Source organism: Coloeus monedula, assembly GCF_965178545.1.
Source record: "Coloeus monedula genome assembly, chromosome: 5".
NCBI classification, from domain to species: domain Eukaryota; kingdom Metazoa; phylum Chordata; class Aves; order Passeriformes; family Corvidae; genus Coloeus; species Coloeus monedula.
The window spans coordinates 404207-431208 of NC_138785.1; the positions used below are offsets into that span (position 1 = coordinate 404207).

The 27002-nt window shown below is 44.2% G+C and overlaps 1 protein-coding gene across 4 annotated transcripts; it reads right to left on the reverse strand.

Moving 5' to 3' along the window:
- Positions 1-211: 211 nt before the first annotated feature.
- On the reverse strand, positions 212-26114 carry USO1 (USO1 vesicle transport factor). Of its 4 annotated transcripts, none has more exons than XM_082281752.1 (26): positions 25994-26114; positions 25667-25753; positions 25482-25546; positions 21119-21198; positions 20135-20146; positions 17512-17612; positions 16487-16589; positions 16274-16329; positions 15920-16040; positions 14473-14645; positions 13891-14031; positions 13009-13097; positions 12352-12506; positions 11890-12101; positions 11049-11069; positions 9224-9334; positions 8464-8582; positions 8077-8258; positions 7086-7207; positions 6040-6178; positions 5132-5295; positions 4502-4591; positions 3656-3742; positions 2237-2335; positions 1556-1771; positions 212-1169 (listed from the first exon to the last, which is right to left on the reverse strand). In XM_082281752.1, exons 1-26 carry the CDS (start codon positions 26057-26059, stop codon positions 1092-1094), a joined length of 2889 nt encoding a protein of 962 aa, XP_082137878.1. In that variant the 5' UTR covers positions 26060-26114; the 3' UTR covers positions 212-1091. The 4 variants fall into 4 exon arrangements, with proteins under 4 accessions (XP_082137878.1, XP_082137877.1, XP_082137876.1 ...); XM_082281751.1 differs by having other exon boundaries at positions 11890-12095; positions 14473-14651; XM_082281750.1 differs by having other exon boundaries at positions 14473-14651.
- Between the last annotated feature and the right edge of the window lie 888 nt (positions 26115-27002).

Below are 27002 nucleotides of genomic sequence, written 5' to 3' on the forward strand. Positions count from 1 at the left end.
TTTTAACGTTCCTGGACCATTTTTCAAAATAAACTGTCACTGCAGGCTGTAGTGTTCCAATAGCAAAAACTGAACCCCCACCCCTCTCTACTCATGTTGTGAGAGTCTCAGGATGTGCTGTCTTATTACCTTAATGTGGCAGGGTAGACTGATCATAGATGCTCTCATGAGGATCAAAACGTATGGTTTTAAACAGGACAAGAGAATTAAATTAGGACTAAGTAGAGATATTCTCTTTATTACCAAAAAAAAAGAATTTGATGCATTTTCCATTCTCAATTCCTTTAAAATTTTATTTTATTTACTCATAAAGAGCCAATAAGTTATATAAATCAGAGTAGTTTTCATTTCCTTACTGAAGTAGTCAATAAGATCTTAACTTAGATTGATGCTGACTCAGTAGCACATTAGATCTGAGAGTGTACTGGTCATTGTTGTCCACAGCAATTCTTCACCCCAAGGCTACATTTCTTGCACAGCTTTCAATGAAAACTCTTCCACGCCATCAGCAGAACGCTGTGGTTCCCCAGGACATTCCAAGTGCAGCCAGGGCAGGTGTCCAGGCACACATCTGTGTGCAGGACCCCTAGCACCCCCAGAACCAGCCCCCAGGCTGGCAGAGGCCACCCCCAACCCTTCTGCCTGCCACTGCTCTCGAGAGGAAGCCACAAACTACACTGAAGCTCCATGCTGAAGGCAGGGGGAATGACTCCATGTGACAGATGTTAAACCAAATACTTTTGCATTTAATTATGTTAAGAGCTCAGGAAAGTTAAAACCATAGACAAATGCACAGAACTGTCAATGACAATGAACCAAGGCAGCAACATTGTCATCCCCTGCTTTAAACAGTGTCTGAAGCAACTTCTAAACAAGTACAACTTGGGATATTCATGTAGAACTGAAACTGGTTTTTGTTTGCTTTACCTAATACAAAGGGTTTTCCAACACTTGAGTAACTTGTAACTAGGCCCATGGTTGTCATTTCCCCATCTGCTTCCCATAAGCAGACATTTTCCTTTGTACACCAGTAATAGATTTTTCCCCAACAGCAATGCAATCTAGTTTTCATGGTAACACACAACAGCATTCTAGTCTTGCTCCTCTTCATCCCCATCCTCATCTTCATCCCCTTGATCTCCAGATTCAGTATCATCTTCATCTTCAACCTGAAATTAATACAAGATCTGTTGAGAGCAATCATACCCCTTATTCTGATGCAACCTTTTGAAGGCAAGACAAATGCCGAGTGCAAATAAGCTTAAAGATAACCTAAAGCTACTATGCCAGATCAATTAATGCTTATCAAATGCAACTGTCATCTTGTAATGGCCATGGCTCTTTACTTCCCTGCTAAAGATGGCGGCCACTGGGGACAACAGGCAGTGGTCATCCTTCATTGATGGCTGCCAAAAGAAGTTGAAAAAGTAACTCTGGTACATTTAACTTGCCTCTACTTACAGAAAGGGGCCTCACCAGACTTTCTGGATCAAGTATTACCATGCCCAGACCTGCCTCAGACCCAAGAACTCACTGAATCCATTCCTTTGCTTACCGGTACACCAAGATCCTTCAATTTGATCTTCAGTGCAGATATTTTCTGATCCTGGTCAGCCAAAAGCACCAGGAGATCATCCTGTTCTTTCTTGGATTCCGCAACTTCACGCTGCAATTTACTTTTCTCATCTTGCAATATAGCAACCGTACTACTGGATGAGTCCAGGTGCTGCTTTAATGATTCCTTCTCCTCCAAAAGAGCTTTGACTTCACTCTGACAACAGGAAAAATCCTCATCAAGTTACAATACAAGCATAGGAAAAGCTGAAGCCCTGTATCCTACAAACACATTCTACATACAACCTTCTGCAGCTCCGTCCCGCCATTGGTTCCTGTAGCCTTGCTCCCACACACACTTACACATCCTTACCCAAACGATTACAACTTCGATAAAGTAGGAACAATATTAACAGTGGTTACCTTCCTCCAGTCAAACTGGACTGTCTGTGTCAGAGTAAAGCTACACACCCTAGACTGCCCTTACCAACTCCTTAAAGGCAGACAAGGTTTCATTTCCCAAGTGAAAAATAAAGGAGACATGCAGTTTCCCCTCCAGAGCCTGAAAACACTGAGGATGCTGAAGAAACAAGCCACTTCCACCAGCTTTGGCTACTGTAGAAGCCTCCTAATTGAAGGCCCAGTATCCAGTGGCTTGGTCTCATGCTCATCCACTACCCACCTTCAATTCTTTTATTTCTTGCTCCAGTCGTCCCTCCAATTCCGAGCCGGTTGCTGCTGTTGCGCCACTGTCTCCTAACATGGGATCTGCAGTTGTAGTCTGTGAACAAGGAATTCACTCTCAGTGCTGCACATACTAAGACAGCAAGCTGAGCCATTACACCGTCATTTCTTTAAAAGCATATTATTTTTTTACAGCATAGCCAAAGTATTGTGATTACGTACACCCCATGCTGCAAGGCATCAGCAAACACATCTGAGCTTCCTCGGGTCTCAGACTCACACACAAGTACCACACCAAGGAGAACACAAGGCGAAACCTTCATTTCATAGCAGCTGCACTTGAAAGGCTTTTAGGGGTTTTTCTAGGCAGACCCTATTACAGGCAATCCACCTTTGCTCTGATACTTCTGAAGTGCCACAGAAGTCTTTTTATTAGGCTAAAGATGCAATTCTTTGCATAAGACTACTAAAAATAACAGGAGTTTCATCTCAGCCCTACACAGTTACTTCCAAAACATGGCAGCTGCCTGTCAGCTACAACTGCCACATGGCACAAATTTGAGACCAATGCCTCTCCAGCTGGAGAACACTTAAGCCAGTACTCCAAGCAAGGGAGGCAGTAGGATGTGGGACAGCCTTGAGGTGGTCTGACAGCTGGTGGGACACCAAGACACACTTCTGCCTCACAGGCACATGTGGCCACCAGCACCTGTGCAACAGCATCTTTCCGCAGAGCAGCTGAGCCTGCATCCCTCGGACCATGGGTACACTACACACTTGTCTGTCAACTGCTCATGGGGCCCATGTTCCCACAGCTTGATCTGTTAGCTCTGCTGCTGAAGTGTCTGGAACATTTTCGGACAACTTCCTCAGGCTCTGTAGCCCAACATTCCCTCTCTAAAGCTCTTTATTAGTTTTGAAGACAGTCACATTTACTTAGCCACAAGGCTTTACTGCCTCATCAGTGCAGTATACAGCCAAAAAACTGCTGCAGCATTTGGAGGCCTGCACAGACAGATGCCCCTATCATTTGCCCTTCAGCTGTACATCAACTTGGAAAATAGTATCGTCAGCTGTTTGTAAGAATAACAATCTGTCTCCTGTGTAAGATACCACAGTTGTGCCTCAAAAAGGCTATTTCCTTTAATTAGAGTATAAGCTTGGAACAGCCAGTAGTTGATAATAGCTTAAAAATACTGAGGACCAGTGCCATCAGAGAGCACTAACTTGACTAAAAGTCCCCTCCACAGTCATGAAAGATTTGTCTGGTAACTCATTACTTAATTTGAAACACTGATGGAATCTGTGTGCACTTAAAGCAAGCTTGGTTTAGGACAGTAGTTACAGACAGTAGCAGGAAAGCAAGTCTTGAAGATTTAGTTCCCATGGGTAAAAGAAACAACTTATTCACCAGTACCATTACTTGTAGCTTTTGATTCTCCATCTGAAGCTTAGAGATTTCCGCAGACTGTAGTTGTATCTGACTCCTGAGCATTTCTAACTCCTTTGGGAAACAGAGACAAAACTTTTCAGTTAATTTGGATAAAACAAGATATTCACATGAAATCTGCCTGAGCCTAAATGCTCCCAGACTAACTGCTTCATACTAGCAAAATGTAACAGCAAAGCTGCCTCTAAATGGGACCACAACAGCTCTTTCCCTAAATGAAAGGCCTAGACAGCAATGTGCCCCATTGTCCACCCTGCTCTTAACCAACTCTTTTCTGTGCAATGCCCAACCAAGGCACCTGTATGAGCCTCAGTGACTTTTACAAAGGTGTTTCATACCACTTGCACCTCCCATTGGTGGCCTCTGTGCACTGCCCTTCTTGGTGCAGACACCCATGATGACTTACTAATCCAGGCACCATTAGTTCTCCAACGAGAGGAACTCTGCCAGGTATTTCTTGAGCAACAGCTACCTTAAAGAACTGAATCTCCAGTTCAGACACTTATTCTGTGCTGTACATCTAATACCTGGAAACTTTCATAACATTTAAACATCCTTTTTGCACTGGATAAACACATTTTGCCAGTCAGTTCAAGTGCCTTCTGCTGGCTCAAACCTGCTTAGTGAAAACAACCTATTCATTTTTAGATGCATAACCTTGATGCTCCAAGATTAGGACCGTCATCACGAAGATACCTGATCAAAACCAGCAACATATTCAAGAATCAGCGTGCCTCCCTGAAGGGTAAAGCTCCCTTCCCATCCCAAGCTACCCCTGTTCACCCCAGCTTTGCTGAAATACCACAAGTTCACCTTCTGTAGCTCATTATTGTGCTCCAAGCCACCAAATTTGCTGGTCTGTGAAGACTGCTCTGTAGTTCCCATTTCCAGCTGGGAAGAATTCTGTAAGAAAACAGAAAATCAGCTTTAGTACTACAACTCTAAATGTAGTCATGTCAAAACAACCCTAGCTGTTCTTGCATTATCACAATTCCCAGCAGCAAAGCTGCAAGCAGGCTGAGCAATGCACATCAAAGCTCTCTGATAAAGTGAGAGCAGCTGGATTGTCCTTTAAGGTGGGTGCAGAAGGACGTGCCACCAGTGCAAATGCAGGAGACATGCACCAAATAAACACAGCACACACTGCCCTGCATTGTGACAAAGCACTAAGCTCCTAGCACATCCCTACCATTTTTTCCCCACCCTCTTTTGAAAACAGGCTATAAAGCACTGATTCTACAGCTGCACCGATTCTGCTTGGCAGCAGTTTGAGGCAGACAAGGCTCTGCTCAAGCCATCTCCCACCATATTCCCTATTTGCAGCACACAATCTGTCAGGATGGCTTGGCTGCCACCACAATGAGGACATGCACAGCCTAAGGCAAGTTATCCTTGAAACCAGGAATTGGCAGCTGGATCAAGTCCCACTGAGACAGTACTTACCAATTTTTCTATCACAGAATCCTTTTCTTTTAACTGCCCTTGCAGCAGCTCATGTTTGTTTTTCCACTCTTCCAATTCCTCTTTCAATTTGCTCACTTCCTCTGTCTGAATGCCATTCATCTGAAATGTCTCACCATGGGAATTATGATGCTGGGTGTCCTTTCCTAAACAGCCAGAGTTTACAACAAAGGTCAAACAAGCAATTCTAGAACTTAGCTTCCAGCACACCAGTCGAAGTACTTGTTACCCATCCTGCTCCTGCCCCACAAGGCAATACAAGCCCTTCTCATTCCAACTAAAGGAGCAAAGCACAGGACTTAACAGTTCTCTACATATAAAAAAGAATTAACTATGAAGAGCTCTCATTTGCCATTCCTTCAGGTATGTATGCTGCCTGCTGCTTCAGCCGTTCAGTTCATCCAGAGTAACAGCATGGGCAAATTCTGAAGATAATTGTTTCCTTAGGTGTTTTTAATCATAAGCAATCATGCAGGGAGTTGTTTTTTTTTTTTAAATCATGTCATGTACAGCTTATCCAGCATTTTCACCTTGGGATAAGGAGAACATGCTACCCTGATTTACATATGAAATTAATTTCTCTAGTGACAGTAACAGGCTTCATCTTGCACATTTGCCATACCATCTTCCCCAATTCACACTTCCGTTCCAGACCCAAACTTCAGCACATTCCAGGGCCCATCGGGTCATGTTCTGAACCCGGACAGGCAGCAACCGATTTGGATTAACTTTACCCAAGGCAGAGGCAGGCTCTCCCAGCAGCTCCCACAGAAAGTGTGAGCTCTTACACCTACAAGGCTGTCTCTGCTGGAGCTCTGCTGCAGCTTGCCAGAAATCACAACATCTTTGCACAAGCAAGATGATTTTATATTGTTACTCATGAAGCCTACCTAGCTGTACTTTCAGGAGATTATACTGGTCCTTATGCTGCTGGATCTGAGACACTTGCTGTGTGACTGTAGCCTGGAGCTGTTCATTTTGAGATGTTAAAGTGTTGATTCGTTGTTTTAGTTCTTCAAGTTCCTGGTCCTGTGAAAGAAAAAAAGGCACAATACTATATATATATATATATAGTTATACTACTAACTCTCAAATACAATCCTGTCAGGAAGGTGAAGGAAAGCAGTAAAACCTGAGCTCCACCACTTGGTGCTACATGGGACAGATGAGCAGGAAAGCCACCTGCAAACCTAGATAGCTATGCCTAGGAAAAACACCCAGGAAATACAGCTGCCTGTCAGACCAACAGCAGGAGGAGAAAGGGAAAGGTGGGAAATTTGCCAATTGTCATTTTTATCTAGCATACTAAAGCCTGCATTTGTTTAGTCTACTACCTCAGGAGTCTTCTAAGAAATCATGTTAACTACAGACATCACATGTTCAATAAAGCCTCTGGTAGTTCTGAAGTGCCCCTAATGCCTTATGTACCCCACGGTCTGATCTCAAAACACCTGCTTCAGCTTCCCATTAGCAGTTTAAGTTAATTAGCTTTGCTCCTCTGCATCTCCACCTAAGCTGCAGCAACCACACAAGTTAACTATCCCTGGAAAAAGGTTTTGAGTCCAATCCCCGCAGGTATACCCAAACTTCACCAACAAACCATTTCTTCACACAGCCCCATTTCATCAGTCATCAAAGTGAGAGCACAGAACTAAGAATTGCATCTCTGAAGAGCTGCAAGTTCTCTGGGTTCTCATTTGAAAAGAAACGCTCCTACACTGGTACGAGCATGTACCCCAAGAAAAAAAAAAATTAACTGGTGTTCCAAACACTGACATTTCAGTTGAACCTTGACATCAGTGCTGTTAGAAGCATTTCTGCATTGCTAGATTCCTTATTTGTTTTGGAACAAGGGGGATCTAAGTGCATCGCAACACCTCCAAAAGACAAAACCAACAGCTTTTAGAGGCACATGTATGGTCCAGCTCCCTCTTACCTGTTCTCTAATGACTTTTTTGTAGTGAGTCACAATGTTGTCATGCTGTTCCAATGTCTTCTTGACCTCCTCTTCCTTTTTATCTTCCTCACTGGACTTGTAAATTGCTTTACTTATAACACCTGTCAGAAACAGTTTCTGTCAACTAGAGCCCAGTTCACATCTTGGTCCTCAAAAAAGTCTCACTGCCTCACAGTTTGAGTTCATAGCATTAGAAACTCCACCCACACATTAAAAAAGGGATTGTCACGAAGGTTTAATAGAAATGGTGATTTTATTGCAGTTTGCACATTTACTGCTTTACTCTGTTTCAGACAAGTTAATCGGTGTTTTGAGTATTTGCTATCAAAAAAGCTGTGTTCTACTGGCAGTATAGCCCCACTACAGCTGCAGCCCAAATCATTTTGCAAGTAAGTGAAAGACTTGGGACTGCAAGAGCAACATGCAGATGAAACTGCTTGGGCAAATCCATGTTTACAACTGCTGTTTTAAGGTTTTTTTCTTTCTCTAGACTGATTTAAGTTTAGAGCAATATTAATAAACAGGACACCAGTCAGATGTTAGGGATGATGACAATCTGTGAAGCACAGACTAAATCAAGTGTCCATTTCCTAACAAGACAAGAATTTCAGCATTTATCTTTTTTAACTTATCAAATACAAACAGCAAATATCTGGATTATGTACTTCAGCAAATGAAGCTTCTACGACCAGTGTATGTGCTCAATACTTGAGTTTCTATGTGAATACAGGTCAACACGTCTTGGCCAGTGTGATAACTCACAGAATCTATTGATAATCATTTCACCCAAGAACATCAGGTAATCCAGTCAGAGTGTTTTTACTGAACACTTAAACTGCATCTTGGGTATATGATTACTTAGAGCTATTACCATAATCTTTAGTGTCATCACACTAAAGAGTAACAGGATGTTTGGTAGCTCATCCATCAGTTTATGACAAAACCTAGAGAAATGAGTGTAACATCTCACCTTCCAATTCCTTTACCAGCTTTGTAAATTCATGGTCAAACATCATGTGGTCTGGGCTAGAGAAACTAGGCTGTGGTTTCTGAGCAGCTCTGGAATAAAGTTCATGTTTGCTAATGAAGCCAAGCTTCTCAATGAAGTTCTCCCTGCCAATCCTCTTCTCAATCAGCTGCTTCAGTTTCTCTCTACAAGGAAGAGACAAATCATTGACAGGGCAACAACTGGACAAGAAGTGAACCCATCATTCCCTCAAGGTGGGTTCTGCAGATACAACTCATATCTGTCTCAAGTCTTAACCCTACTGCTGTGCCACTTAAAAGCCTCTTGAACCACCATCTGCCTTTCACAGAACCTTTCCCTACCATCCTGTTATTTCTCTGTCATACTTACTTCCTGTAATTCTCAAGGGAATTGTCATTGTAGTAGATGGAAATGCCAAGCAAAAGTGCACACAGGCCTTGGACAAGCTGCTCCTCTTCTCCAAGGTTTTCAGCTATCTGCCCTGTGAGCTAGAACTCTTGATAAGGATATTGGAGATATTTCATAATCACAACAAATGTAACACTTCTCCTTGTATACATTTCCTTTTATTTACACACAAACCCAAGCTTTGTTAGGAAGTAAGACAAAAGAGCTGACAAAACCCTTGCAAAGTTAACTCCTGTTTTGAAGAACTTGGGTAATCAGTGGTTTCCCATAGATTTGTCAGTAGCTGTTTAACCTGAGAGATTTACTTGTTCCAAAACACTCCTGCAGTGTAGATAAAGTGCCAGTTTAGCTTTATGTGCTCAAGTACCTGATTATTTTTTTCCTGAAAAACAAGCACAGAAATTACAGAAGTACAAAGCACTCTTCCTGCCTCTTCAGTGTAAGTTTAGTTCACACTAAAAATACCAACAAGCTTGATGCACTAAAAACACACCTGGCTGGCAGACAAACAGTTTTCAACTACTTTGGTATGTGCATCTTACACACAGCTCAGTGTACACAGAGCACTAGCAACAAAAGGCTCATTTTCTCTCTTGGCCCAGTGCAGTTTCTGTTTTGCAGAATCCCCATAAACTGATCTAGAGAAACATTTAACTTGAACATGAGTAACCCAAGTAATGTCTAAGAAAGGGGTTCTACTCTGTAAGCAAGTCAAGGATACAAAAGGAACATTGGCTGGATTGTGAAGGAAGTGGGTGACAGCAATGGAGCAGTTGCTCAGCCAAGTACAAAGCAACATCAGTAGTCCAACTCTGGTCTGTACTTTGCTGCCCTGTGAAGAATAAACATCCCCATCATTACCTTTCCACAGAGAGGACTAAAATACAAACCCAAGCTGCATTGGATCAGAACTCACCTTCTTCCACCTTATCATTTTATGAACTACAAGTCATGTCTTTCCAAACACCCATTTGTTAGTTATACTGAACAGCTTTAATGCTGGATAAAACAAGGATCAAACCGTTCATGTTGAACTGTTTTCAGAGCAAATCAGCAAGCAACACAAGATGTGAAACATGACTCAATACAAATCAGCACCAATATAAAATCATAACGTGTTAGTTCTGCATTTTTAATACAAGGGTGACATGAAGGAACACACACAAAACCCCTGTAAAAGAAGGAACAAGGTGTACATTTAGTCAGGTAAGGATTCCCTGGGAAAGACGTATCACCAAGACCTCCCCTGCTGACTGAAAACTGCCAGGTGTTCCTAGTATTATTTTCTAGGTAAAAGAACAATAATCCTGTCATGGCCTTTGGTTCAAACAATATGCACATTAAGCCAGCAAGGCAAATGCTAACTGCAGCATTTTATTTTTGTTAGACAAAATTAATTTTATCTCCAAATTGACTGTCTGATCAATTTTGTCTCTGCTGCAGGTATTTGGGCCCAGCTGAGCTAAGACAAGCATCCATCTCATCCAACATTCAGATGGCAACCAAGAAAAGTGTTCCCTCCCCCATTTACAAATACTGGCTCTAATTGTCCCAGAAGGATTTGCCAGCCCATGCACACTAGGAATAACCCCTGTAACTGGCACTGGGCTTAGAGCACATGGCCACAGCTCAACTGTCCCCAGCATTGGTACCAGTGTCCCTTCCCTCCTGAGAAACAGGGAGTTAATTCTGCTTGTGCAGCCCAGCACTTCAGGACACACATATGCTGGAAGCAGCTGCAAACCATACTTGCTGTCAAGCACTGCTTTTTGTGCTGAAGTCAAATTGGTGCCTTCTGCCTAAGGATTTTCATCCTCTCTAAAACAGAGCTATTTTCTAGACATACCATGGTAATAACACCTACTCTGACACATTACAGCTCCCCATGGCTGCTGTTCCACAGTTCAGTGCCGGTAACAACCCAGCCCTACCACCCCTCAGGACAGCTGTGATCAACAGGGTAAAACACAACACAGTTCTACAACAGAAACACTTCTTTTTGTGCCACCAATAACCAACTCAGCTGTGTTTTAAGTAACAGCCTGGAAATGAAACAACTCTTCAGGGGTCACATGCTCATAATGAGATCCCTGCTATTCCCAGTTAGGAAGGCAGGCAGGCTGGAAGGCAGGTTAGACAGTTTTTCTTTTAGCAGTCAGGACATCAGCAGCATATCCCCACTTCTGATGGTACCAACTGTTTGCTACAAGGCCATTCAGAAAACACTATTTCTATCAGTTTTAGTTTTCCTTACAAGAAAGCACACCTATTATGTGAACAGATGGTCAATTAGTCTGCCCCCTAGAAAGAAAGCACCCGTGCTGCCCAAGGTACGGATCCCATAGTTTTGGGGAGCACTCCCAGAGATTCCACTGGAGGCACCAAGAGTTTGTTACGCCCGGGAAAACCCAAACCACTGCAACACAAAGCTGTAAGTGGAAACACATCAAAAAGCAGTTAAAGAAATCCTCCCCAGCAGACCCCAGACAAGAGGAAAGGCCTGCTTTTGGCAGGAAAATGCACAAGCTGTGCCAAAAAATACATACCCGTCTGTCGATCTTATCACCCTGCAAGTTACACACATATTACTTGAGAACCTTCAAGTGGAACATTTCAGAAACATCCCCCCATATCTGAGTCCCTTTTATCATGTAGTGCTGAAGAAGCACAAGCACTTTTACTGACTCAAGTTTACCTTACACAGAAATGCCAGGAATAGGATAAAAATGAATACTGGCTATTTTTAGCTAAAGCAGGTGAAAAGTCATAGGAACAAATTCAGAATTCCAGCCATTGTTTTCACTTGCAGGAAAGTCTAAGTGCCACCAGAGTTAACCAACTCTTTACTACTACACAGGCTTTTTCCCTGAATGGCTCTAACAGAGGTGAGTGTCACAAGGAGGCATGGGCCAGGAAGTGAACTTCACTCACTTGACATTTGCAAAAGCAGGTATTAACACGTTGAACAAGCTCAAAAAAAGCTTTTATCTTTGCACAAAGCCAACCATCAGTACATGACAGCCTGTTTTTTTCATGATGTTTCCAGCTAGCAGGTTCAGGTTAAGTACCAAACAGGCACTTCTTCAGCAAAAAAACCCCAACATGACCAGGGATTTCTGCCAGTTGACTTTATCCTTTAAACGACATTTAGGGCCGGGACGCTTTGGGGCCAACTGAGAATAGGCAGCATCAAGCAGCAATCTGATGGAAAAGCAAGATTTGCTGCTGTTCTCCTCTCCTTGAAGGAGCTTTAAGCAAAGCTTAAAAAACAGCCTGCAAAAGAGAATCCTCCTCATCAAGGCAGCACTCGTGTCCCCACGATGCCCCTGCCCAGGAGGGGCACTGCCCCCAGACACCCGTGCTGTAGCAGGGTGAGGAGCGCTGTACCTGTGAGAGGATGTTGGTACACTGCTGCAGCAGCGACACGGGCGGGTTGCCAATGCTGGTGGCCAGCTGGACCCGCAGCAGCTGCTCCTTGAGCGTGGCATTCTCTTGCAGGGCATGGGCCAGGGCCACGGCAGCACACCAGTTGGACAGAGAGTCCGTGGAGAAGAGGCCCCCGCAGAGCAGCTGACCCGCCGAGACAGAGTTACCTGTAGCTACCAGAGAGGCCAAGAGGTACAAGGGAGATTAAAACAAGCCACATAAATGGCAAAATATTTAAGACAACACAGCTAGAATACAGGAAAAAAAAAATCAAACTAATGAGGTTTTAGACAAATCTAAGCCAAATAGCCCTGCCTGGGTAAGTCACTTAGCAGAAGGTAAATAACTTTTCATGAGACACCAGCTGGTGCACTAAACAGGTGCTAGTTCAGAACTCACTGCAGAGATGGTGCCCTGGCCTACCGTCAATAGTGGATGGCAGAAGCGTTGAGACAATTTCTCCTTGTCCTTTTTGGTTTTTGTACAGAAAGCACTGGAAACAGTAGAGAACAGCACAGCGCAGCACAAATGGCTGCCTCTCGTTTACCATGGACATGAGCAGCACTACAATTGCAGGCCTGTTGGGAAAGCAAGGAAGAGCCTTCAGAACTAAGCTGGGAATGAAAACAACTGCAGGTACATAATACAGCTGTATTCCATGGGTAAGGAAAGATACCATGGCCTACCACTGCATCTATTATTACTTCAAACAAGGGTATTAAAACCCAAGGTGTTAAAAGTTTTTCCGCTATTTATACACAGAACAAGAGATTGATTATCCGTCTCTCTTGCCTCCAAATCCTCTTGGGACTGTCCTCTGGCTGACAGTGGCAGCGCATCCCAATCTAAGACTTCTAAGCCATTGTTCATTTGCTTTTCAGGTACCACATAATACCAGTTCTAGGTCTCATCTCTCTGCAAACACACTTGACACCTTAATGCTGTATCCAATACACCCCACATGAACTTGAAGTTGTTACTCTGGATTGTAATTCCAAGTGTGAAATTTATAAAAGCCTTACGATTGCCCATACCAATACATTATCACCTAACAGAGTTAAAACACTTTACTTCCTCTACCTTGGTGGGTTAGAAGGTGCATTTACAGAGGCAAAGTAGTCTTGGTTTGTCTGGCATCCTCGGATGACCTCCGATACAGTGTTAATGGTCTAGGGAAAGGGCAGAGAAAAAAGTTAAATCCATGTTTAAATCTGAGTCATGGGCTACCACCCAGATGCCTCAAAATTATTCCAGATTACCCTGACAGTTCAGTATTGAAAAGATGAGCATTCCAAGTCTCAGCTGAGAGACTTAAGTAAAACCAGTGTGCATGAAATCAAGGCATTTAACAGCTGTTAAAGATGCTGAGCAAAGGTTAAGGGACAGAGAGCTCAGTCACCTCCAGCTTCATTTTGTATGCCAGATCAGTTTTGCTATGCCAGCTAAACAACAGCTAAACTGGACATTTTTAAAAAGTGAAAAGGTGAAACCTTTTAAGAAATTAAGAACTGGAATAAAGGAACCAGTCCACACTCCATCCAAGCACAAGGCTTTATCAAGGGAAAAACCCCTCATCCTACATTGCTGGCAGGGCTTTTCTAGAATCTAAAACCCCTCGTCACTGGAAGCCTACCAAATTAGACTATTTGTAGACTCTCAAAAAATAAAAACACAAGAAACCCACCCCCAAACCAGGGAAAGTCATGAATGAATTCAGCTGGTCTGGGATATGTTGAAATCAAAAGGAAAGAAATAGGCAAATCCAAACCCTTTCTGGTTGCAGAACACAATGTAAATAACTCCTCTCTTTATGCTGCCCATGAGGGAAGCTGAAATCTCCAGCATCTGAAATAGCTGCTTAGCAAATATGCAGTTAGTCTCTGCAGCAGCTGGTTATCCCTGCATTCTGCTGTTATCACCCATTTGAACATTTCCACCCCTCCATCCATTGGCCCCTCTTACTTCTGTGAGGATATCAGCAGGAACCCCGGTGGCCATGAGGATAGTGCAGAGCTGCTGTAGGAGCCCACAGTGGAACATGGCCTTCTGACAGCTGCTGGTGGCACCAGGAGGGTTTGTGGGGGACACAAGGACCCGCACAAGCTACAGAGAAGGAAACACTGCTGTGTGAGCAGAGCTGGGGACCTTCTGAACACAAAGCCAAGCTCAGTTGAGGTTTCACTGAAATAGAACTGCTTCCTAAAATGGAGCCTGGAGACAAGGAACAGAATGCTTATCTCATTGCTACGTACAGCTGCTTGATTTTCAGTTTCATACCGGGGGATTCTTTACATAGAACACCCCTAATTCTGTTTTTAGTTTAAATCACTGTTACATCTCAGGTGACATCAAGTTATGCAATATGCCAGCCATCACAGATTCACCTCTGACATGGTTTGTGCTGAAAGCAGCACAGCTCATGAGCACTGGTAGCTAATTCAGAGCTGAAGAAATGGATTTCACAGTTGTGACATTACACTTCTCACTGCACAAGAGCTGACAAAGAGATGGCATCGGTAACGAGGAGTTGTAACAGCATTTTACCTGCAGCATCAGGTGAAGGTTAGTCACTTTCTGTGCAGACCACCCACAGTTGTCATCTCCAACCTCAAACCAAGGCTTCATACGCTGAATGTATGAACCTTCCTTGAAGAAATTCTGATTCGAATTATTATTCTTCAACAAGTTTTGCAATAGGAGGAGACAGTCTTCCACCACTATTCCTGATGAGACAAAATCACAAGGTGAATCAAAACATGCCACACAAACAAATTAGCTTGTCCATACACTGAGGATGTTCTAGATGGAACAAAGCACACATTTCTGAGCTCTTCATTCTTAACACACATTAGGCTTGGATCATGAACTATGAAACTTGTGAAACCATAGTTTTTCTTCCACAAGTCCAAAGCAAATTTCCAAAGCATGTACAGCTCATATCAGTTAAGTGGGTAAATGGGAAAAGCCACCCACAAAACCTCACCATCACTTTGTGTCCTCAAGTTCACCTGTTCCAGAGTCAGACCACACTGTCCCTATCAAATGCACTCAAATGAAGTTCCTCCTGAACTGTGTCGTGACTGAGGCAGCAGCTCTTCCTGGCTCTCATTCATTCTCTTCAATCACTGCCTACCATCTTCAAACCTCAAAGCTACTCTTTAGTTTTTGGATTACACTCAGATACAGGCTCCTCCTATCAGAGGAACAGATAAGTAGCTGGGGCAAAGCAGAGAAGTCTTAGCACCTAGGAATTTACATAACAAGTCTCCCAAAATTATTAGCTGCCTAAAAATAGCAGCTTTAAATCAAAGGTTTGCTGAATATTTCCATGCCAACATACCTGGAGCAATACAGCTGGGAGAGAAGCATTAACTGCTCCTGCAGCCCACAGAAAGGTCATGGAACAGCAACCTGCCATGCCACTGAAACAGACTGTAGTAAACTCATCATGTATTGCTAGTAAAAAACAAAAAAAGCCCTCAAGTGCTGCATTTGTTTTTTGCTCATGTTTAAAATTCTTCTCCCCTCCCAACAGGTGACTGACTTGTCAAGGAGCTGAGCAGAAAACTGAAGTTATTAGTGCAGCTGAAGTAACTCAGCAAGCTGTTACTTCCAGCCACTCCAAGCATCCAAGGATCTCACGGGAAGAACGCAGATGCTTAACTCAGTAAGTGACAAACGCAGCATACACATCTGACACTGCCATTCCAAGCAGACACATGCACAGGCCCAGGTCAAGCAAGAGCACACTAACTCATTCACACACGCTCAGAGGAGTGACCTGATGTTTTAACTAAGTATGCCAATTTTACAAAAGACACTGAAACACAGCTACCTAGTCAACCTGGTTTTGCTTCTCTTGTTCCAACCACTCTATAAATTGTGATCCTTTTTCCCACTGACCAAGCTCCAACCACCCCCTAAGGTAAGCCTGGAAACATCAGCTCATAGTTGCAGAAGCACAAGGCTAAGTCTTACGACTCCACTGTACCTCCATCGCTGTTTCCTTCCTCTGTTATGATATCCAGAAGTCTCTCAAAGGCATTTTCAAAGGCAACAATCTTCTGTATGGCTGCATTGCTTTTGGTCAATTGCTGTAACAACAGGACTCCCTTGACAGGTGGAGGAGAAGAGAAATCAAACGTGCGTTTTGTTAGAGCTCCATTGCTTTTCACAAGTCACAGCTCCTGGAAGGATGCTGAATCAGCAGCATAATCCTCAGCCAGGGTCACAGGCACACGCTCACGCCCCACAACTGAGCACGTCTACAGCCCCCACTGGCTCCTCGAGCCTCGATACACGGATAGAGAGGATGGAAGGGGCCCTTCAGAACCTCTGTACTTACATCATTGCGGATAACTTCCCTGGAGTCTGCTAGCAAGTCCATGAGGCGGGAAACACCTGCAAGAAACAGTTAAAAAAAAAAACAAACATGAAAAGGTACAGCCTTTTCATACTGGAGGTCTTTAAAACATCTTGCTCAAGACTCCTCTAGGCCTCTGCCATGTCTGCTGAGCATCAAGCCCCAAGTGTACCAGCAATGGATTCAAGCACTTACCCATGGGGCTGACCAGAATGATCTGCTGCACTTGAGGCCCTTGCTGCTTTAAGAGAGATGTCAGTAGCTTCACTCCAGGCCAACGAACATGAAAATCAAATTCCTGAAAGTATGGAAAGGAGTAAGTTAAGTAACTAACTCCTCAGTATTTAACTTAGATACACTGACAGATGCCTAATACTGCTCAAAGCACAGCATAGGTTCCACACGGGAAAAATGGAATATCATGTTTTTTACTGAAGTTGGACTAAAAAGGAAAAAAAGAAGAGAGTACTTGTATTGTTCACTCTCTCCAGCACAATCATACTCTTAGTTTGGGAACAAAAATTTTAACAGCTGTAAGTAAAAAGGCAGGACATGAGGACAAAACCATTGGAAAATGAGTTAAATATCATGCTGCTGGAAAGCAGTCACCCTTTCCACTTGAACTGCATCTCATTACTGTCTCATCATGATTTAATGATCATCTGAAAAAGAACCCTTGCACAAGGGACAACCACTGCTGTTTGGGGAGCAATAATTTTTATTGTTTCTAATTAAGTAACTAAACCCCTTTCTCAAGGAACTGGATGAGAGAAAATGGCCACAGGGTGCAGCAGAGGAAGTTTAGGTTAGCTATTCAGGGAAATTTCTTCACTGGAAAGGTGGCTGGGCATTCAATGGACTGCCCATGGCAGTGGTGGAGTCACCCCTGGAAGTGTTCAGGAAACACTTGAAGTGGCACTTTGGGACATAGTTCAGCAGTGAACGTGGTGGTGCCACGTTAACAGCTGGACTCTATGATCCTGGAGGTGTTTTCCAACCTAAACAGTTCTGTGATTCTCTTCCATGTTCCCCTGCTTTAAAAGCTGCGCCCAAAGGTGTTCATGCACATCAGTCCTGACTCACCTCCAGCCCCGCCTTCACTGGATCCTGGCACACGTCACCCGTCACATCAACTTCACTAGAGGACAAAACCATGGCTCTCTCCATTAGATAAAGCACCACCCATCTCTCAGCAGCCTAAACATGACACAGTTACTCACCTCCACCAGAGTCAACAGCAGAGTGACATTTTCTTGCTGTTTAATGAAAATCTCTGTGAACTGACTCCCCAGATCATCAACTTGTTTTGCTGAGTTTTCTTCTGCAACAGTAAAAACCAACATATTACAACACAACTGAACAACTTCAGCAGCTGTGATTTTTATTCTGACTAAAATAAGGCCATGGGTGACCAAAAGACTGAGTCACTGTTATAAATGTTAATTGAATTATTTTCAAAACAAACACCAAAACGAGCTTTTCACAACAAGAAGCCTACATTATTCTAAATGTAACTTTGGAATCTCAGCAGCTACATCCCCACATAGCTCCACTAACCCAAGAGAGCAGCCCCTCATAAGTACCCTACACCAATGGGCAAAGTACACTTCGCACCAAGAGCCTTGAAGCATGAGGAATATAAATCATCTGAAGCTAAATGGCCCCAATACCTTAATTATTCTGCTGGGTTTAGCAATAGGAAAAAGACTTAAACATCAGGAAGGGAGAAGAGTCACACAGGTAAGCATCAAAACCTCTCACTCTTGGAATGTGAAGTGATTTCAAATGTGCCAGACTTGAGTGCCACTCCATTCTTCACTCTATAGTTACACAGAACTGGCCTAGCACATGAATTGTCTCACATAATTATTTCATGCATCACTGTTGCCTGAACACAAGGCAAACACAAATGCGAAAGTATCCCACAAAATGACAAAACCCCATGCAAGCAGCATCTCTGCACCAGTGCTATTTTTCTAGGCTGAGTGACCATTTATGTAACTGTCCCACAGAACAGTGGCATGTAGGTACCACTGGCTGACATAATTAAGGAATGTCAGCTGAAAAACTGAGCAAGAGCAATTCTTAAGTCAAAGGGAAAGGGTTTGTTTTAGTAGAAATAAACAGAAAATAAATAGTAAAGCAAAACAATTTCTGACCAAATCCAAAAGTCTTCAGATTTTTTCCTCCTACTTGAAATACAGGATTTATAGCCTTATCAAGGAAAGGCTAATGAACCACTAACACGTGAGCAGCTACCAAAAGGGTCAAAGACCACACACCATCTCCACACTCTGCACCTTCCTGGGCTACAGCAAAACAGAGAAACCAAAAGACTACTAGGAAAGCCTGGTGCCAGGGATACAATTTTAATTCACTGCAAGGTATCACTCTGTAAGGTCTACTTGTGACAGATTTCCAGTGCAGCAAAAGATTTGTTTGGCCTCCCAGACACCAGAGTAGCTGATCATTTCTCATGTCATAGAGCTGTATTTCCACTTTGAAGCAGCCTTAGCAGTACATCGCTTACCACAGGGGCAGAGGAGCAGCAACACAGCTCTAAATTTCTAGCTGCAGAAAGGATGAAATACTACAAAAAAAATCAAAGGGAAGACAGACTGTGCAAAGTAACTCTAGCCCAGGCACGTAGCCCCTAGCAGGACTTAAGTCCAACAGTGACCTCTCTGAAGCTGAGGGTCTTAGCAAGTCTGGGCCATTCCTGAACTGACATATATTCATTTACATAAATGAAGATAAACACTCCACACAAGTTCAGCTTCTGCACTTGCTGCTAAAGAATAAGAGGCAACTCAGCTGGGAATCACTCACACATGGATTGCACATCCTGTAGCTAGCTGCATGCCAAGGAGAGAGAGCCCAAAAAACCTAAACATTTTACTTTCAAAATTAAATATTTTAACTTGGACTTTTCCATGAGCTGTGACTCAACATCATGTCCCACCCTCAGCTGCAAATAGCAAGTGGTTGAACTCTTGATGCCAAGTGCTGGCCTTGCACAAGTTCCAGGTGCTAAGGCAAAACCTGAGCAGTGTACACAGCCTCTCAGGCTGTAGTTGGTTTTTCTTACTCTAGCTCAGTATTCTTCTATGAAAGGGCCAAATCGCCTTTTTCTTTTCAAGTATTTCTTCTACTATGTTTAAAAAAACCAAACAGGCAAAGGGAAACTATTTCCCAGTTACACCAGAAATCTTGCAACCAGCCTTCTATCCATAATTGTTCCTTAAATCTACGCATTCCCAGGGCTACCTCAATTCAAGCCAACAGCTTCCATCTATTAAGATGAGCTCTCAGCAATTCACTAGAAAGCAGCACTGCAAATAAAAGAATTTAGTTTTAAAAGATAAAATCAGTTTCAAAAGGAGAACATGCAAAGCATTAGTGGTGACCTAGGGTAGAAGTGAACACCGTATTTTAACATGCATTGCTTAAAAGAGACACTGTGAAGGATGCTCATGTGCAGCTCACACATTGTTGTCCAGCCTCAGAGCTTCTTGCGAACAGAAACTCTGTTCACAAAATTTAGCCCCTTAAAATCCTATCAGTTTGGGGCTGCACATCTTTGACACCCTTATCAAGAATTTACCATTACTGCAGTCTCTGGGGATCCGGTGGCATTCAACATGCCAAGTCACAGGAGCAATCAAATTGGAAACACACTTGAGCTCCAAAGAGTAAGGATAAAGCAGAAGGCAAAATGCCTTCCCTGAGCTCCAGCACAAGTTTTTACAGTGTCCTTTTTAAATGGCAGCAAGTGTTACTGGCAGGAGTAGCAACTAGGACTAAAACAAAGTGCCATATTTATGTAAGTAAAGGTTCTTTTACCTTCAGAGTCATCTGTCAGTGCAGATAAAATAAAAAGAAACAAGAGACAGGTTTACAAGTTGAACAGCTTTCCACACAGCACAACAAATTACGGCATAAGCTCAGGTTTCCAAAGCAGCCATCCCAGCTTCCTACAGCGGCCAGAAGTTCTCCTGCAGGAAGTTCTTACAGCAGGGGTTAAAGTGAAGCACTCCATAACCCTTACAACCCTGCTCATCTCTCACACACGACTCCAGCCGGACTATTCCTTGCTCTTCAGAAAAACCTGCCAACACTTTTGTCCAGTCCATAATCACGGCCTTGACCACAAACATGAATTCACCAGCACTATGAAACTCTGATCTTGTTCTAAACCTTTTTAATCAAGATGGGGAACTGGAGGAACATGGAAAAGAAAGCCAAGCACAATTTGAAACATGGTTTAGAATAACATTCATTGGCCTTTGAGACTGGTTTAATGCCCTTCAAAAATGAAGGGGTGGCGTGGATTTTCACAGCCCAGCCATACAAAGACAAGTAGAATCTTTCTAAATATCTTTCTCCACTGCTGCAGCAGGGTTGAAAAAGGTTCTCACACTTATATGTGGCACCTTATCACAGGTACCTGAGATTTTAGATCTCAACATTCTTGTTAAATCGTGAGATAGTGAAGTCTCATTTGACAGTAACAGCCAGAACTACCCTTGCCCAACAGCAAAGAAGGACTTGATTCTGGACTTACAAACTAGAAAAAAAAGTTATCCCATTCCAACCTGACTCCTGTTCACAGAACAAAAAGTTTTTAAAATTAGTAAGCAAGAGATCGAGTGTTACTTTAATGCAAGTTGCATAAAAGATCTTTAGCATTGTCCTAAGAGCTATACACAGTAACAAAGCAAGTCTAGGTAAGCATTAGTAAATCACAGTATTACAGCTGATAATTTGAACAAAGCACCAAGGAAAGCAACCCCACAGTTAATACAACTATTACTACCAAGTGCTTACCTTGCTCCTCCTCTTCTAGGTCATTCGATATTACATTGTAGAGTGTGTCCAAAGCATAGCCAATTATTTCAGAATCTGAACTGCAAATGAAAGAACCACTTTTCTTTAATGACTTATTTCCAACTACTCTTAGAACATTGCTCTTCTGCCCAGGCAGTTCCCTTTGCAGCACTAGGCCAAGTAAGAAGCACAGATTTATTGCAGCACCACATAACCATGAGCTGTCTGCTCCCTGAACAGTCAAGCTCCTTTTCCCAGTTCCACTCCCTCCGGTGAGCCTCAGGAAGTCTGTCGACACCAGGTGACCACAGAAAGCTTCGTAGGTGTGGCTTAAACTTTCTGACTCACTCCCTCCAGCCGGCTCCTATTCCAGGAGAAATCTCTGGGAATGCTTCAGACTTGCCAGAAGATCACCCAAGGAAGCTGCAGACAAGCTTCCGCACCTTCCCAGGTGGGACCTTCCCTGCTACACTGTCAGACAGAACCAGAGCCAAACCTCAGAGCTCCAGGGCAATGTAGCAACAGCTGTGGATTCTCACAAACAGGCAGCATCCATGTCACCAAACCCACTAAACCTAATTATTAAAGGGTTTTGAACTCCAGCACCCCCAAGAAGCTGCAGGGAAGCCTTGCTAACCCCAAAGCATTAGTTCACCTGCTCACACCCAGACTCTCCTCTCAAGCCCTGCTTCAGGAGGGACCTGTTTGTTCTGTTTTACCAAGGTTGAACTACCTGTAAGCCCTACACTACAAACAAGACACAGCACAAGAGTTTATGGGGCAGCATATAACTATTTCTGCTACTTGCTTTATTGCTCTTAAACCAAAAAAGAATGAAAGCACAGTCCATCAAAAAAAAAAAAAAAACACCAAAAAAACCCCCTAAAATCACAGAGAAAGGTGTATCCAAGTGCAGAAGGACACACCTCACAGCATTTCCATGACTATCAAGCATCTGAAAAGAAGATAGTCAAAAAAAGCTGTCTCACTCCAGCTTCTCAGTATTTACTCTCACTGGTCTCCAGGGCATTCCAAGTAAGGCCTCCACACTAAAGATAAAATTGCATTTCATGAGGCTGCTAGGCTGGTTCAGAGCAGAGGCCTGAACAACCACCTAACCTTACAGTCCATGAAAACAGTCTCATCTAGCAGGTATGATCACATCTCCAGCCTGATGATGTCATTTTAGTTCTTCAACACACTAGTACAAAGTCTATGCTTTCCTTTTCATAGAAATGAAGCAATTCCACATCTAAAAACACACAGAAATTATTTCTTGGAAATCTGAAAAGCACAGCTGCAGCTTGTTGGGTTTTCTAACTTGCCCTGTTAGGGAAACTACAGCAGTTCCAAAAGGATAAGCAAATTTAATGTACACATGATTAAAAGCAGGCCTTGTTTCTCTGGTTGAAAGATAAGACATCACAAAATGAGGACAGCAGCATCCCACCTCTGCTGTTCACTGCCTTGCCACCATCTGCTGTTCAGCGCATCCCACATCTCATTGATTATTCTGTTCAGGCTGAAGCTGCCCAGCTTTTACTCTAGAGTAAAAACCAGTCAAGAAACAGGGCTTCTCAGGCATCCATAAGAGGCAGCCTTTGTGCAGTGCACCAGTTCAGCACAAGCCACCTCAACCAACCTGCCTCTGCTAGTGGTGATTTTCCACAGCATTCAAACGAGACACCAGGGCCCCACCAAGTTCACAAACAACAGCAGAGCAGAACCTGTGGAAATGAAAGCACCTGTGCATCGACTGTCCTGCACATGGATAACTGACACTTGAGCCTCAGGGGAAAAAAAGGGCCCTCTCTTAGGTCCACATATTAGACTCCACACTCTTTCAGCTCTTTCAGTCATCACACTGAAATTCAAAAACCTTTTAATATAGGTACAAACAAAGCAGTTAAGGATCAAGTTGACTTCTCACTCCAGCACCTTCTCTCACACCAACAGTTAAATGGTATTGCCCTGTTCTACAGTCAAACGGCAAATTTTTTTCAAAATAATCCCTCATGGGATGTAGCAACATCTCAACAAGAAGTCAGCAGAAGTCCTCTACCACATCACTACTTCATATTACAAAATAAACACGTGGCATAAGAATTCTAGTGTATTTAAATCTGGAACACGTAGAAGCTGACTCAGGCTCTAGGATGTCCAATTCACAGAACTGGCAAACTTAGATTAAAGAAATGAGTTTCCTATAGAACAAGTTTTAAGCACTTGAGCAGGAGACCATTTCCCACAACCTAAAAGTAAACTGTCTAACAAGTGGAAAAATATCTTCCACTTAAGGAGGAGTACGTTGCTGTTTCAGAGTAAAGGCTGTAACTAATTCAGAGGAAGACCCCAGCATCCAAGGAACTGAGAACTGGACACAGTTAGATTTTTCTAATCAAATTAAACCTGCTGTCATCTTAAACTTCACAGCAACACAGCCAAGGGACCACAGGCCAGCACATGTACATGATTTACATGAACACAGTGACATGTGAGAAGATAACTTCAGTCAGCCATTGACTTCTCTTCTTAAGCAGCTGCAGTGCAAAAAAAAAAAAAACAGGTGGAAAAGAGCATTTTCCAGTTCTGCAGAAAGCTTCAGGGCACTTCAGATGGATGCTGGAGAGGTCCAAAGATCAGACCTGTGGGCACCCACCAAAAGAGCAGCCTCCCAGTTCAATACACCCATCACAATGGGCTTTGGGGACAGGTGAGCCTGTGACTCCCTTATCAACCACCTCATCAGTTCAACTGGCTTTGATTTCCATTGAAAGAGTCCCCAAAGCCTCACCTCTACCATTACTGACACCAAACAGTAACACAAACCCCAACACACGTTAACACCTGCACTGATCATACACAGGGACTACAACTCTCCCTTCAAGAAGCCACAGCACCAAACACCTGGCCCAGATGATGTGCTGGCCCACCAAACAGGGAATAGCAAATGACTCCAGCAACATCTCAAAGCCCACATATCTTTAGCTGAAAACCCAGAAAACCCCCATGAACTTATTACTTCTTTCAACTGCAGCCTGAGTCACACAAGACATGTGCAGAATCGCAGCACACACAAATTCCAAAGGATCGACTGGACCCCAAAAAGCACTGAAAAGCCTCATATCCCTGCCCTGAAGGGTTCAGGCTGCCTTCTCAACTCGATTAGTAGAGCCACACCTCCCTTCTCAAAGTTCAAATCTGCCCTCAGAGCAGATAAGTGGATGAAAGTAGGCTCCTTACCCTAGTTTTTTAAAGGGCTTCCCCTTCACATCTGTGACAGTTACTCCTATAACCTTCCCTTTCACTGTTTGCACCAGGTCAGACATTGAATTTTAACTACCCAGCCTGCAGAATAGGAATAACATCGACTTGCCTAGACAGCAGCCTCACACCTTCTTCCCAGCTGGCCTAACTGGCCAGGCAAGAAAGGCCTCAACCAGCAGCCCTGGGTTGAGCTCTGAAGGGTTTCACATCCTGTATCCATAACTAGAGCAGGAGGCCTCCTTCCAGACACTGAACTGCAGCTTCCCTAATTCTCCTTGGTACTGGCATCAAAGGACCTGCTCCTCCTTCCAGTGTATGTACATCTAGGTATTCCACAGCCTTCTGACTGTCTCATAAAAATTTACGAGCTTGATGTTCAAATCCAGACTGAATGACTATCCCCATGCATTTGCCTACCTAAATACCAAGTATGTGCAGTATTTGAAGCTTAAATCCAAGGACTGCAAACAGGTTCCACATTACAACATGTGGGCACTATCAGGTACAGCAGTGGCTGCAAGGATGGATAATCAAGATATTCCAAACACTGGAGTGCGTAAGTATTACATTCTAGTCCCCACAGAGCACTCAGACTCATGCATCTGTCTTAACAGCAGCCTTGGAGTCCCGATCTCCTGCTTACCTGAACCCAACTTGTTTTTTAACACACACCAGCAAAAACACGTGCCTGCTGACTTCATTCTTTTCCTCTTAATTCTGTCTGGCTCACCTTTTGCCCAGTAACAGGTTGATCTGGGGTATTTAAGACCGTGTATTTAGTTAATGTGATCTGTTTGGACTCACCTTCCCACAGCAGTGGAAAGATGCCCCTGAGAAGCATTAAGACACACTTTGGTAGTACCTTCACTCTACAGCTTGTCTTTCTGTCCCTCATTCTGGTTCCTGGAATTCTGTTCTTTTTACTCCCGAATAGGCTCTGAGGACATTTACCAGCACAAAAAGCCAAGGTGGCAGAGGAGTTCCAAGAAGCCCAGCTGCCCTCCCAGCTGTCAGTACAGGGCATCAGGTCTGCATTTGTTGTGTCAGCAGCAGAGAAGGGTCGGGCAGCAGCCCAAAGTGGCTGCAGGATGCTTACCGGTCTGTCTGGAGAACATGGATGAGGTGTTCCATGGCTTGTATGCCGACCTCCAACCGGTACTTCTGTTTGGAGGAGAGAAAAAAGATAAATGGTCGAGCCCAAACACCAAACAAAGCCTTTTTAACAGTACCCGACAAAGCTACTTGAAATTCACGCCGCTACTCAGGAAGTTGGCTACTTACCTTGGATAATGACTTGAGAGCACGTACAGCATCCCTCCGGTCATCCAGCAACGTAGACGAAGCCACCCGGTCACACAGCTTCTGGATCTGGAAGGGGACGTACAACACAGGGGATAAGCCAGCACGCCGGGGCTGCAGGGGACACTCCCGACACACAGCCTAAGGGCAGGCACCGCAGAGGAGAGCTGCTCCTTTCCCGTTCCAGCCAGCAGCTCACGGCCCCGAGCAGGACCGGGCACCACCCGGGCCTGTCGGAGGCACCGGCGCGGCCGGCGACAGGGCGGCCTCAGCCGGGACTGTCCCGGCCCCCCCGCGCCCCCTGCTCACCGTGTCCGCTCCCGAGGGCTGCGGGCCGGCGCTGGGGCCGCCCATGACGCCCCGCAAGAAGTTCATGGCGGCTCGGCCCGGCCCGGCGCTCCCGCTCCCCCCGCGGAAGCGGCCGCCGCGCCTGCGCTGCCACGTGGCACCGCCGCGGTCGCGGGCGGGGCTCCCGGAGCCGCGCAGGCCGGCCCGAGGCCAGCTGCGAGTGCTCTGCCCCGTAGTGCTCGGGATCCGCAGCGCGGCCTGCCTTTCCCACCTGGAACGGGCCCCCGAACAGGCCTGAATGGTGGGGCAGCTCGCAGGGCGTTCTGCTGCGCGTTTGCTCACAATGAACAGCGGGGGCTGGGGACATGAACCTGTCTGAAAAGTAAAACAGCACACCCCTGTAACACAGTTCCCCCGCGACTTTTGAAACTTAGTCACCTCAGTGAGAACCAGAAGCTTACCTAGATAACACTGATGGTTGAAGGCCAAGAGAAGAGCATGACGTACTTGGTTACTTTCAGATGCTGAATATCCTCACTGGATGCTACTGCAACATATTCTGGATTCCTGGTGAGGACCAACAGCCAACAACTAGAACTTCAAACCCTTGAAACACCACCCACAAACCAGCTCCCAGCCTAAGGCTGCCTTCCTGATGGTTACTGGTAGGGTTTGGCAGTGTTTGGCTTATTCTACATAACCAATTAAAGTAATTTTAATTGCAACTACAGCAAATGGGCACAGAAAGTGTCAAGACCGCCCGTTCCAAAAACTAGTTTATTTCATTCCAGGGAGACAATGCCTCTCACATCCCAGTTTAAATCAAGAGCTTTGGGGATTTGATTTTCCTTATCAACTAAAGAAGAAAAGTAACCACGCAGTGCATGGCCCAGAGAGTTTTTACTTTGGTGGGCAACAAAGAACCTTTCAGCCAGGTTCGGTCACCAAATAACCAGGTGGTTACAGCAACCATAGCCATCAGCAGTTCCCTGATCCACAGGAGGACAACCTCAGCCTGCAGTCACCACAC

Bases quoted from the DNA above. Each gene is read 5' to 3' on its own strand.
- USO1 (XM_082281750.1), bottom strand. From the start codon at position 26,059: ATGAACTTCTTGCGGGGCGTCATGGGCGGCCCCAGCGCCGGCCCGCAG. The intron at 13,098-13,890 runs GTAAGAGGGGCC...CCCTTTCCCTAG, and splicing joins CTGCTGATATCCTCACAGAA to ACCATTAACACTGTATCGGA. The intron at 12,507-13,008 runs GTAGAGGAAGTA...CTTTCCCAACAG, and splicing joins GCACCTTCTAACCCACCAAG to GCCTGCAATTGTAGTGCTGC.